The sequence below is a fragment of the Podarcis liolepis genome (assembly GCF_965112155.1).
Source record: "Podarcis liolepis genome assembly, chromosome: 13".
NCBI lineage: Eukaryota > Metazoa > Chordata > Lepidosauria > Squamata > Lacertidae > Podarcis > Podarcis liolepis.
In genome coordinates, this window is record NC_139573.1 from 15,675,321 (window position 1) to 15,688,372 (window position 13,052).

Here is a 13,052-nt window from a genome sequence, read left to right on the forward strand (position 1 = left end):
TATTACGCAAATATTGTACCACTTGTGGCCAATATGAGAAGAATAAAGGACTTACTTTATGTCAAACTAAAAGACAAGTGGTTCCATCCCCTTTTCAGAATAAGTTGTGCCCCTTTTCCCAGAAGTTTCACCTTTTCATATAAATTTTGTCAGAGCTCAAGGAGACATTTCAGCCAAGCAAGAACAGTTGTGGTATGAAGTAGGACCATAATCAGGGAGGGCTGGAGGAGGGTGGCGGTGGCCCAGAGAGGGTCCCTGGGCCTGAGGTTCCCCACATCTGACCTAAACTCTTTTAAGGACAGAAAATTACAGAGACAGACATTTTCATGACTTTATCAAATGCCATAACTGAAGGTGTCAACCCAATATTAATTGAATGAGAGTTCCACAATTTGGGGCCACCACTGATATGGCCCCCATCTCTCACACTCACCAATCTAACAAATTCCAATGATACAGTATGAGTGCACTGGACTGATTGCTAGATATCTTAAGGTTATTGAGTGTTTAAAAGTTTTAAATTGTGTTCTTTTTATAATGTCGCTTATATTGTTTAGTTTACATATATTACATTTGCAATGATATTTCCCTGAAATGCCAGATAAAAGATCTGTGTCATCAATTATTTAAACACCTTGGAATTTAAGTGATGGGAGCAGCGGATAATATTGAAGACATGGCAGTGAAAAGGAGACCTGACAGAATTCAAATACAAAAGATTGACTTTCTGTAGCTCCAAGCATGGGGGGGTGGAACTCTGCCCATCAATTTTGTATGGTTCATCATCACGCTGACAGGATGTCTGCTCAGAAACCAAATACTCAGTGGATTCCTTCCCCAACCTTCCCCCTGCCATTTGTTTACCAAATCCCACTTCAATTAACAATGCCTTTGCCTCATGGCTTTGTAAGGAGAAAATCCACCAGGTCCCTTTAGAATTCTGGTCCCATGGACCTAATAGGAATTTAAAAGCCCCTTTTCTAACCATGCTTAGTACCATGATGTCAGCAACCAACAAAGTATCTGAAGAAAGATCTTCTCCAGATATATACTAACTGAAGCGGCATTGCAGCAAAAGAATCTTCAGTGCTTGGACTTAGAATCATAGAGTTGGAAGAGACCACAAGGGCCATCGAGACGTCCCAATGAATGGTGCAGAAGTTCCAGTTTTGATTCAGTGGACATTTGTCATCTACCTGAAAATTATCAGAAAGCTAAAAGAAATGTAAGGTCTATTTACCATAGGTCACCTAAGGGTGTGGTTGTTTGGTCGGCTGGCTGGCTGGTTCCTTCACTCATAAAAGGAAGGAGATAGTGTTTATATGGTTTTTAAGTAATTCTGTTTTAAGTAATTTAAGTAATTGATCAACGTATTGTGGGGGGCTTTTTGTTATGTTGTAGGTAGCTATTGCATAATTTGTTTGTGGACATGGTTACATGTTACAGGCCTGAGGTGACTGTACATTAGTGGAAGTTTCCATTGTTGTCTCAAGGAGATGGTGTAAAAAAACGCTTTAGGTTTATGAAATATTTTAGCGCATGACCTCAAAACTCCCCAGCAGGGATCCTTACTCAATCAATTATTTATTAGGTGATCCCAGACTTACTAAAGGGGTGAACCTGGAGTTCATTGGAGTCTTCCTCACCATCTGAACCAAGCACTGATAGATCAGTATAGTTCAAATTATTTTAAAGGTGCCTAGAATACAAGAGAAACCACATTTAAATTTGAAAGGAGCAATTCTGACAAATAAGCCTGAGATCCGGACAAAAGGGAATACTTATTCACACAGCGCATTGCTAAGCTATGGAAATCGCTACCACAAGGTGTGGTAACCTGGGTGGCTTTCAAAGGGTCTCAGACAAATTCATGGAGGATAAGGCTCTCCACACTGGCCTTATGGGTGGTATGGCTCTAAATACCAGTAGCTGCGAATCACAAGTGGGGAGAGCTCTGCCGTGCTCGTATCCTACTTGTAGGCTTCCCATTGGCTGGTCACTGTGGGAACCGGATGCTGGATGAGAGGGGCCTTTGGTCAGATCCAGCAGGACTCTTCTTATGTTCTTATGTCCAACAAGAGTTGATCATAGGTTAGTTGAAAGACTGCAAAGTCACACAAAATGCATTGTTCACAAATACTAAAACTGTTACCCCTTGCATACGTTTCCAAGGGATTGGTTCCATTGAACTCAGCAAGACTTACCTTTGAGTAAAAACAGAAAAATCAGGATGTAAATCTTCTATTTGACATACCTAAGGCAACTTGAATTATAGGCTGGTGCCCATTTTGCAAGCATTCAATTGACGAGTGACCTCCAACATTCTGGACCCAGAAGAGGGCAGAGTGGGGTGGAACTGGGGGCAGAACAGGGTGTAGCAGGGCGGGTGGGCTTATGTGCATTCCGCCAATGCACACAGGGGCCACGAACACAATCCCACACAAATCAGGGGTTGTCCGTAATTCTAACCCTCATCTCTTTATCTGCAGCTCTTGTTATGTCTCCAGGAATCCCTCTGGATGATGACATGAGAAGAGGCAACCAGTCCTGTTTGACTGAGATTGTATTTTTGGGCTTCTCAGATTTCCAGAGCATGCAAGCTCTCCTTTTTTTGCTGGTACTAATGTTCTACTTGGTGGCATTGATTGGGAACAGCCTGATATTGATCATCACGGTTGCCGAGCCTACCCTTCACACACCAATGTACTTCTTCCTCCGGAACTTGTCCTTTTTGGAAATCGGCTACACCACATCCATCATCCCGAAGACGCTTGAACATTTACTGTCAGAGAATCAGACCATATCCTTTGTAGGCTGCGGGATTCAAATGTATTTCTTTATTCTCTTTGGTATTACTGAGTGTTGCCTTCTTTCTGTCATGGCATTCGACCGCTACGTTGCCATCTGTAAACCCCTGCAATACTCCTGCATTATGAGCCCTAAAGAATGTGCTCTGCTGGCTGCTATTTCATGGGCCATTGGTAGTTTGGTGGCTTTGGGCCAGTCCATTTCTATATTTACTCTTCCCTATTGTGGCCCTAACAGAATCAGCCATTTTTTCTGTGACATTCTGCCCGTTTTGAGACTGGCTACCACCGACACCTTCAAGAATGAAGTGGCAGTTGCTACGGTAACTGTGTTCTTTATCCTGGTACCATTTTTGCTCATCCTGTTGTCGTACATGCTCATCATCGCCACCATCCTAAAGATGCCTTCAGCCAAGAACAGGCGCAAAGCCTTCTCCACCTGCTCCTCACACCTCATTGTCGTTTCTCTTTTCTACAGAACTGTCACTTTCACCTACGTTCGACCCAAATCAGTCTATTCCTTAGACAGCGACAGGATCCTCTCTCTCCTCTACACAGTAGTGACACCATCATTCAACCCAATTATTTACAGCCTGAGGAACAAAGAGATAAAAGCTGCTTTCAAGAAATCAATAGCAAGGAAGGAAGGTCTTCCTTAGATAATAATCTAGCTGTATCAAACCAGTTCCATTTATCTGTTGCACTTCAGCAGGAATCCATTGATACTGTATTTTTACATTGTTATAACCTGCCCAGGGACTTTATAGTGAAGGACAGGTAAGAAATTGAGATGATAAGAATAGCAATAACATTTAAGGCATTTATATGCTACCTAATCATTAGCATCTGTAAGGGGTGTACATAAAATAAATCACACAGAATAAACCAATAAAACTGAACAGGTGCCTGAACATTTCCTTAAAACACCTGCTGGAATAAGGAGATCTTTGTCATGTGCTTGAGGTTCAGCATAGAGGGTGGTTAAATAATAATGCTGGGTGGGTGGGTGAGTTGCAATGCCTCTTTGTTCCCTTTCCTCCATCTCCCCGTGGTTGCCAGCGATGACTCCAGGCTTTGGGGAGTCCTGGGAGAAGATGCTCTGGATGGATCCCTCTCTCACTCACTGATATCCTCATTGCCTACTCACTTGCCTCCTCTCACCTCCAGCCACACAACCACCCAGAAGCAGCATAAGGCAAGTGGAGGTTGCTGCCCTATTGCTTCACTAGTGTCACTGCTTGCAGAGTGATGGTGACCAGGAAGTGACAGTGAGCAACAAGGGTTAGCAGTGCCTCTTCCCTCTGGAGTGTGGGTCTCAGAAGAAGCCCAGTGATGCTGACCTCTGACACCAGTCCTATGAGTTTCTCTTGGATTTAGGAGTGGGTGGTTGATACTTCCTTGCTGGTTGGTTTTTGTTAATTACATTTATATCCATCCTTTCGTATCCCTTTGGTATGCATGGCTGGACACATCAAGGAAGCATTTCAGTTAAACATGTTGCAAACTTTGTATGAGAAATCAGGTTAGCAAAAAAGGGACTCCACAACACCATCCGGTGTCACAGTGTTGGAATGCATAAACAACGCATACAAAGCGATGTTTCTTTGCCAGTGTAGCTGAGTCCCATGTTTCTTCCATTTCCCACAAATCTGTGGGGTTAAGTTAGAGATAGTGCCCAAAGTCACACAGTGAGCTTCATTGCTGACTGGGGATTTGAACCCTGGTCTCCCAGGTGTTAGTCTGACACTCTAGCCATTGCACCACTCTGCTTTACAGCAGGGACCATTTTGCATGCGTTCAATTGACATGTAACCACCAACATGCAGGTCGTTTTGGACTTGGAAGAATGGGAGCAGAACAAGAGGTGGAACGGGGTGTGTGTGGAATAGGGCTTATGTGCACTCTCCCAATGCACGGGGGGCTAGGAACACAACCCCCATGCAAATTGGGGCTTGCCTGTATTATTTATTCCCTATGATGCATTAGAGCATAACTACATGTTAGGGAAAATCGAACTCAAAGAGGGTATGCCGTTGGCATTGGTTGATTCCTCAGTTCAGGAAGGCTCTGCACTGCAGCTGGGAAGTCCGCTCCACTTCACTGTGGGGAGGAGTTGTGTGGCCACCCCCTCTCCTCCGGGGGCAGGGGGACAAAGTCCCACGTTGCCCGGGGGATCCTGGCCACGTCATTGCCCAGCTGGTGGGAGCTTGAGTTGGTCTGCATTGACAGGGCTCCCCCTTCCGGTGGTTTACCCTTACTGGACTCCCTGCACAATGGGCAGGAGTCATATAGTCGGGTCCATTCTATGCCTAAGTGAATACTGCTCACAGTCCGAATCAATAATGTTGTGGCCAAAATTTGCCCAATAACATTAACATAATATCTGTGTCCTGGTGTCTTGCTGCAAACGGTGACCAGTTATGTATTTAACTTTTCATCTTCTAGGAGCCAGGCCACTGCAATGGGAATACTGGGTTAGGAGCTGTTGGGATCTGTGGATACTGCCTCATGTGGTGAGCCACTGAGCTGCAGGTAACAGCTTCTCAGTGATGCACCCTGAGGTCCTAGACTCACTCCTTATTTCCAGGCCACTGGATCCCCCAAGGCAGGAAGACATATAACTGGCTTCTTATTTCAACAGAACTTTGCTCAGGCAACACAAATTTTTATTATTTTGGTCACAGACCAGTTCCAGCCCACATACAATATCAAGGAAGTCATAAAACACGAGAGATACATTTGAATTTGCAGTTAGGTATAACAGGGACAATACAGATATAGCAACAGTTTAAAAATATATAAATTAAAACTTAGTCACCAACATAGAACCTAAAATTATCATTTAAGGCCTTAATCATTATGATAGCACAGCTTGTTCCCTAAGTTTTATGGCAATCGCACAGAATTTGGCTACCCTTAACGTGATCTCAGGGATTTTAGACATTGAAGTTCGGAGCTCAAGCAACATGGTCTTCCAGATCTCTGGCATATTGTTGTACCCTTAGTTGTGCTTTGGACTATCCCCATGACTTTCCTCCAGGCCACACTTTGGGTTGGCCCTACTCTGCATCCTCTTTGAATGCTTTTTCCAGACTCAGGTTTGTTATTGAACAGTGATAATCTCTGTTGTTTGCGTGCATGGATGTGTTTGTATTCTAAACCTTTGACAATTGCATTGCTGGAATGCAGCATACTGTAGAAAGTTCAAAGTCCCATCAGTTGCTCTGCCTATTTTTCACCTCTTGCCACTGCTGTCATGGGAAGGTTTCCCACAAGGGGAAAACCACTTCCGAGCTAGAGAGGAGGTGGGGTTGTGGGCCCACCCCCTCCCCACGCAAGAGCAGAGGGAATCCTCGGGCGCCAATACCTTTCAATTCCTGTAATCAATAAAGTTGTGGCCTTTTACGCCCATTAACCTTAAATAATGTGTCTGGTGTCTTCATTTCACAAGGAGGGAGGGTACTTGCCACGCAAATAGTCCTTGTGCGAAAAGAAGTTCTTGTCTCCTTGTGTTCTAGAAATGCCCTTAAAGTGTGCTTTCGTATCCCCTGTGGAAAGTGAGGGAAATAATGAGTCAGAAGGAGGAATTGCTTGAGGGGAAGAAATACAAATAGTTTCCCTTTCCTGAGACCAATAAGGAGAATGAAGCCTAAAGAAGATTGGCGAAGCTTGGAGAAGTCCTTTGGCAGTAAACGAGAGCCACACTTCTAAAACCAGAAGGATGAAAATTGCACCCTGGAGAATATAGTAGCAGACAAAAAGATCAGGCTGGTGAAGGATCTGGAAATTAGGGACAGAACTGCGCAAGAAAGGAAGTCGTTGAAGGAAGATATAGCTAATGGCTCCATAAGGAGATAATGTCACAGGAACCCAGTGACAAAAGCAGGCAGGAATGGATATTTACTGATTGTGAGTGAATCATCAGGTGGGCTTTGAAAAATGCACAGCCTTGTTTCGTCACCGCCTGTGCCTCTCATCCCATCTGCATCTATCTAAGGCATTTGTGGTTTTTTGACTTCTGATGCTATTCATCTTCAGTTCTTCTCCACAAAGTACATCTCAGCAGGAAAAGACAACTAAGAACCTCCAACCCCCCACACATGCTTTTCGTTTTCTTGTGTAATGGTTAAGATCTTGAGATATGAGCTGAAGTCAAGCACATCAGGCAAAGACATGGGAAAACAACTCTGATGTGGGTGAGTTTCTCCCCCTACACTCCAAGATCCAAACATCAACCATATTAAGATCCTCCTTTCAGAAGTGACAGTTGTTGAACAAGCACTGTGTGTGTGTGTGTGTGTGTGTGTGTGTGTGTGTGTGTGAGAGAGAGAGAGAGAGAGAGAGAGAGAGAGAGAGAGAGAGAGAATATATATCCCACCTGTTCTCCAAGGAGCTCAAGGTGGTGTTCATGGTTCTTCCTCTCTCCATATTATCCTGTCAACAATTCTGTGTGGTAGGTTAGACCGAGAGATGGTGACTGGCCTAAGGTCACCAGTGAGTGTAACAGCTGAATGAGGATTTGAACCCTGGGCTCTCAGGTCCTAGCCCAGCACTACACCACACTGGCTCCATATGTGTGGCTCAGAATGCTGTGAGAACGGTGTTTGTGTGGCTTGAGAAGAGAATGCAGAATGAGTTGGGATCCAGGACTGGGAAGGACACAGCTGTAGACTTTCCTTGAAAGGAAGGGCATATGTGATGAATGAAGGGTCAAGGGTGAAAGAGGATCCTGATGAAATGGAACAAACTGTGGCATAGAGCAGACCGCATTGTGTGATCTGACTTTTGGGTGTTCCTGTCTTCCAAGTTAAGGGTTCTTTTGCCTCCAGTCTTGTGATCAGGGCTGGGCATTCTTCCACAGCAAGTAAGGTTGAATTCTGCATCCTCTGTTAAGCAAATGCATTTGTGGCTGCTTGATAATTTATGGGTAGGTTATGGGGAGGGTTGAGTGTCTCAGTCAGGTATGGAGCAGGGGAGGAGAACCTCAGGCCTAGGGGATGAATGTAGCTCTCCAGGAGGCCTCTCTATCTCACCTAGAGGAATGTCCCTGGTCTTAGAATCATAGAATCATAGAATCATAGAGTTGGAAGAGACCACAAGGGCCATCGAGTCCAACCCCCTGCCAAGCAGGAAACACCATCAGAGCACTCCTGACATATGGTTGTCAAGCCTCTGCTTAAAGACCTCCAAAGTAGGAGACTCCACCACACTCCTTGGCAGAAAATTCCACTGTCGAACAGCTCTTACTGTCAGGAAGTTCTTCCTAATGTTTAGGTGGAATCTTCTTTCTTGTAGTTTGGATCCATTGCTCCGTGTCCGCTTCTCTGGAGCAGAAAACAACCTTTCTCCCTCCTCTATGTGACATCCTTTTATATATTTGAACATTTCTATCATATCACCCCTTAACCTCCTCTTCTCCAGTCTTCATACTCTTCTCACGTGCTCCTGCCTGCTTGGAACCTGATGTCAGGTAGCAGATGTTGTGGAGTTTGCCTGAGTTCTCAGAGAGCCTGTGGACAATACTAGATGGACTAACAGTTTGATTCTGTAACAGGTAGCCTCATATGTTCATACGAAACCCTGACCCCCGAAGCTCAGCCCCCTTTCAGTAGCTTACCAGGTATGCACCTTGAGGACTAGCTACTTCCTCCTTATTTACAAAAACAAACAAAGCAGAAACAATGCTAAAATTCATCATATATACAAATAGCGCTCTCATTTTGCTGAGCACTTGTCCTTATGTAGCCAAAATTATACCATCTGCACATAAGAGGGAGGTATCAGGAGGCTCAGGGGAGCCTCAAGGTTTTTCTAAAGCTACAATTTATTTATTTTTAGGAAAAAACCCAAGTAGGGACCATTGCAAATAGTCTAATTAAGACTGTGAATGCTCTGTGACCATGGAGTATTGTTGGACCAGGGGTGGGGGATGGAAAACCAGGTGGGTTGGCCAATGGAATGATTCTGAACATGAGCACATTTTGTTGCCAGTCCCCACTCTAGGACACCGACCTTGAATAATTCTATTTATGTTAACCCACTTACTCATTCCTTTGATATGCAGTCAGAGCCTATGCAATGCAAGTGTTGAACCATGTACACCAGCAGTTCTCAACCTGCGGGTCCCCAGATGTTGTTGGACTACAATTCCCATCATCCCTGAGCTCTGGCCTTGCTAGCTAGGGGTGATGGGAGTTGTAATCCAACAACATCTGGGGACCCACAGGTTGAGAAAGGTACACAGTCCTATGTATAGCTGAAGGCTTGCAAGAGAGAGCTTCATTCATTCATTCTCTCCTCTCCAGCCCCACACTCATTCTCTTAAAGGTGTCATGTATTTGATAGACAAGGACCACCATTTTTGTGTGCAGAATCCTTGTAGAATCCATGCATTGCATACAGAAGGCTATGGGTTCAATAACTGGTATCACCAGTTACAAATGATTGCTGGTAAGATAGCTGGAAAGGCATGTACCTGAGACCTTAGAAGTCCACTGTCAGAGTCAATAATACCGGGCTAGATGGACTGATAGTTTAAGGCTGTGCTGGGGAGTCCATCACCTTTTAGGTGCTGTTGGACTCCAACTCCCATCAGCCTCAAAAAACTTGGCCAATTGTCAGGGCTGATAAGAGTTGTAGTTCAGGAGTATTCAGAGAGTTACAGGTTCTTTGCCCCTGGTCTAGGTTACATTCATATGTTCACATGATCTTTCTAGGTTCAAGCTACCACCATGAATCCAACAGACTTCGGAAACCATACAATCATTACTGAATTTCTCTTGCTGGGATTTGGGAATTTGGGTCGTCTGGATCTCCTCTTCTTCTTCATCTTCCTAGTGATCTACATTGTGACCATGGTGGGCAACATCCTCCTCGTTGTACTGGTGGTATCGGACCACAACCTTCACACACCCATGTACTTCTTCTTGGGAAATCTGTCTTGCTTAGAGATCTGCTACAGTTCCAACATTATGCCCAAGATGCTAGCTGGCCTCGTCCTCTACCAGGGCAAAGTCATTTCTGTGGCAGGCTGCATGACACAGTTTTATTTTTTTGGTTTCCTGGTAGTTGCAGAGTGTTATCTCTTGGCTGCCATGTCTTATGATAGGTATGTGGCAATATGCAAGCCGTTGCTCTATGTGATTGTTATGGATGGCAAAACTTGCGTTCAGCTAGTGGCAGGGGCTTGGGTAAGCAGTTTGCTGGTTATTAACCTAACAATATGTTTAACCCAGCAATTAACCTTCTGCGGTCCCAACACAATTGACCATTTCTTTTGTGACTACAGCCCATTGTTGAAGCTGTCTTGCAGCGACACCCACATGATGGAGCTGGTAACTACTCTTCTGGCAGGCCTTTGTTCCCTGCCACCCTTTGTTTTAACTCTGGCTTCCTACAGTTCTATCATACGAGCCATTCTGAGAATCCCGTCCACTGTTGGAAAGCAAAAGGCCTTCTCTACCTGCTCCTCTCACCTCATGGTAGTGTCCATCTTCTATGGCACGATCATTATTGTCTACCTGTTACCAAGAACAGATGCAATGCGAGATTGGAACAAGGTCTTTTCTCTCTTCTACATAGTCCTGACCCCATTGCTCAATCCCCTTATATATAGCCTGAGAAACAGGGAGGTGCAGAATGCTTTGAATAAAGTGCTTCTTAAATTACTCATTTACAGAACTGTAGCTTAAGACGTCTGGCTACTTAGGACTGTGGCCACCTAAGTCCTACTCAGAGCAGACCCATTGAAATGAAGGAACCAAAGTTTTTCTTGTCCACTGACCACAATGGCTCTACTTTGAGTTGGACCAGCACTAGATACAACGCTTGTATTTGTCTTGAAGAGAGGAGTCATGGATCTCAGGCACCTCCATATGGCCTTCAGTGCTTTCCCCAGGCCATACATCCCTCCCCAGGCCACTTGGCTCAGGTTCCCATGTTTGAACCCTCTCAAGCACTTTTCCCTGGCCAGAATGTGACCTTGAAGTGTAATGATAATGCTGGCTGAAGTGTGGTGTGCATGTGTATAGAAGAAACCTTTGTGTCTTGTGTGACTGGAATGCCACTGACAGTACAAAGATGAGATTCATATCCATTACGCAGATCACTTTCATCTCTTGACCTGCCTATCACTTGCATCTGGCCCCTGGAAGGTTGCCCACAGTGGAATGCAGCCCTTTGGCTGAAAATCTCCCCCCTGACCCCTTCTTTAAAAGATATCATATTCCTTTGGAAGGGCCAGCTTTTGGCAAAACATTATGAAGCTGGAGTTTAATTCACCTGCATCTCAAAATTCTGTTTCTCCATGGATGCCTCACACAGTTCTTACTATACAGCGGTTTGACTTGCAACAAATGCTTACTCCTCGCAGTCATGGCATTTGATCGCTACTTAGCCATATGCAAACCGCTTAGCTACAGGACCATCATGAACTTCAAGGTCTGCCTCTAGCTAGCAATTGCTTCCTGGTTAACTGGCTTCTCGGTGTCTTCCCTAGCTCTTGGGACAGTGTCCACAATGCTTTTTTGTGGTCCCAATGAAATTGACCATTTTATTTGTGATATGGATCAGTTAACCAAACTCTCCTGCAGAAAAAGCATCCTGGCAGAGATGACTGTCCTTATCTCCTGCTCCATTGTGACTATAGGGCCCTTGGTGTTCATCATCGTCTCGTATGTTTACATCCTGTCAGCCATTTTGAGAATTGCCTCCTCCACAGGGAGACAAAAGGCCTTTTCAACATGTGCTTCCCACCTCTTAGTGGTGAGCTTATATTATGGGACCATCATGATCATGTATGTGATACCTACAAAAAATCAGTCCCCAGGCTTCCATAAGGCAATATCTGTCATGTACGCCAATGTTTAATCCTATCATATACAGCCTACGGAACAAAGAAGTAAAAGGGACCTTCAAGAAACTTGTGTTTCATAATCTTGGCATGAATTAGGACATCTTTGCCAATCTGGAGTCCTCCTGATGATTTGAACTATATTATTATTATTATTATTATTATTATTATTATTATTATTATTATTATTATTTGTATACCACCCTATACCCATAGATCTCAGAGTGATTCACAATATAAAACTACAGTTACCATCATCCCTAACCACTGGCCATGCTGGATAGGCTTGATGGGAGTTGGAGTCCAAAACATGTGGAAGGTACCAAATCAGGGAAGGCTGTTAGGGTGATTGTGGTACTTCTCAAGTTACTTCAGCAGTATGGGAAGTTGAACAAAACATTGGTAATTCAGGGTTCAAATGCTGGGAAAAGGTCTCTGCATTGTACACATGAGAAGATATACCCCAGACCCTGGACTGGTGGTAATAGTCATCTTAGAGTAGAGATTTGGAACTTGTGCCTTCCAGACAACATTAAACTGTACAGTGGTACCTCTGGTTACGTACTTAATTCGTTCCAGAGGTCCGTTCTTAACCTTAAACTGTTCTTAACCTGAGACACCACTTTAGCTAATAGGGCCTCCCACTGCTGCTGTGCCGCACGATTTCTGTTCTCATCCTGAAGCAAAGTTCTTAACCCGAGGTACTATTTCTGGGTTAGCGGAGTCTGTAACCTGAACCGTATGTAACCCGAGGTACCACAGTACAAGGATATGTCACATACAGAGATTCTAAAACCAAGGGTGGGGAAACTTCTTCAGCCCAACAGCCAAATTCACTTTTGGGCAGCATTCTAGAAGCCGTGTGCCAATGATGGGTGGGGCCAGAAGCAAAGGCAGGTGGAGCAATAGAGGAGCTGAGTACCTTTGTGCCACAGACTGCATTTCAGACACAAAGAAGGTTCTACACCACCCCATGCAAATGCTTCTCTTCGTCCAGGCAAGAAGAGCCATTTTCACAGTTCAAGGACACATTTCAGCCAGGCAAAAGCACCCAAGGAGAGAGTGTCACAGGGCCAGTGAGGGCTGTGTACTGGGGAGAGTCCCAAGAACCACATTTGGTACATTGAGCACAAGTTCTCCACCATGCTTTAAACCTGTGGTGGCCTCTACCTTGTGGAATGATGCCCCCAAGGACCTCAGGCAGGCTGCAGCTGTGGATTGCTTCTGATAGAATTTAAATTTGTACCTGTTTACCTGGGCAGTTTCCTTATACCGATTCCTGCTGTTCCTGGTTGTTGTGACTCACACTTGAATGTTATTTTATTGCGTTGGTTTTGTTGCTGTTGTTGTTTTGTTGGTGAATCGCCTTGGTATTTCTTTCCGAACTGAAAGGC

At 44.6% G+C, this 13,052-nt stretch overlaps 2 protein-coding genes and 1 pseudogene across 3 annotated transcripts; all 3 read left to right on the plus strand.

Annotated features, from left to right (window-relative positions):
• Nucleotides 1-2,527: 2,527 nt before the first annotated feature.
• Nucleotides 2,528-3,466, plus strand: LOC310691566 (olfactory receptor 10A4-like; the record flags this gene model as incomplete). The annotated part of the gene is made up of 1 exon (XM_083471427.1): nucleotides 2,528-3,466. One exon carries the CDS (start codon nucleotides 2,528-2,530, stop codon nucleotides 3,464-3,466), a length of 939 nt encoding a protein of 312 aa, XP_083327553.1.
• Nucleotides 3,467-9,562: 6,096 nt separating this feature from the next.
• On the plus strand, nucleotides 9,563-10,498 carry LOC310691567 (olfactory receptor 11A1-like; the record flags this gene model as incomplete). The annotated part of the gene is made up of 1 exon (XM_083471428.1): nucleotides 9,563-10,498. The coding sequence occupies exon 1, from the start codon at nucleotides 9,662-9,664 to the stop codon at nucleotides 10,496-10,498; it is 837 nt and encodes a 278-aa protein (XP_083327554.1). The 5' UTR covers nucleotides 9,563-9,661.
• Nucleotides 10,499-10,798: 300 nt separating this feature from the next.
• On the plus strand, nucleotides 10,799-11,757 carry LOC310691568 (olfactory receptor 10A7-like; annotated as a pseudogene). The gene is made up of 2 exons: nucleotides 10,799-10,816; nucleotides 11,130-11,757. The product of its transcript is annotated as an olfactory receptor 10A7-like (transcript).
• Nucleotides 11,758-13,052: the final 1,295 nt, after the last annotated feature.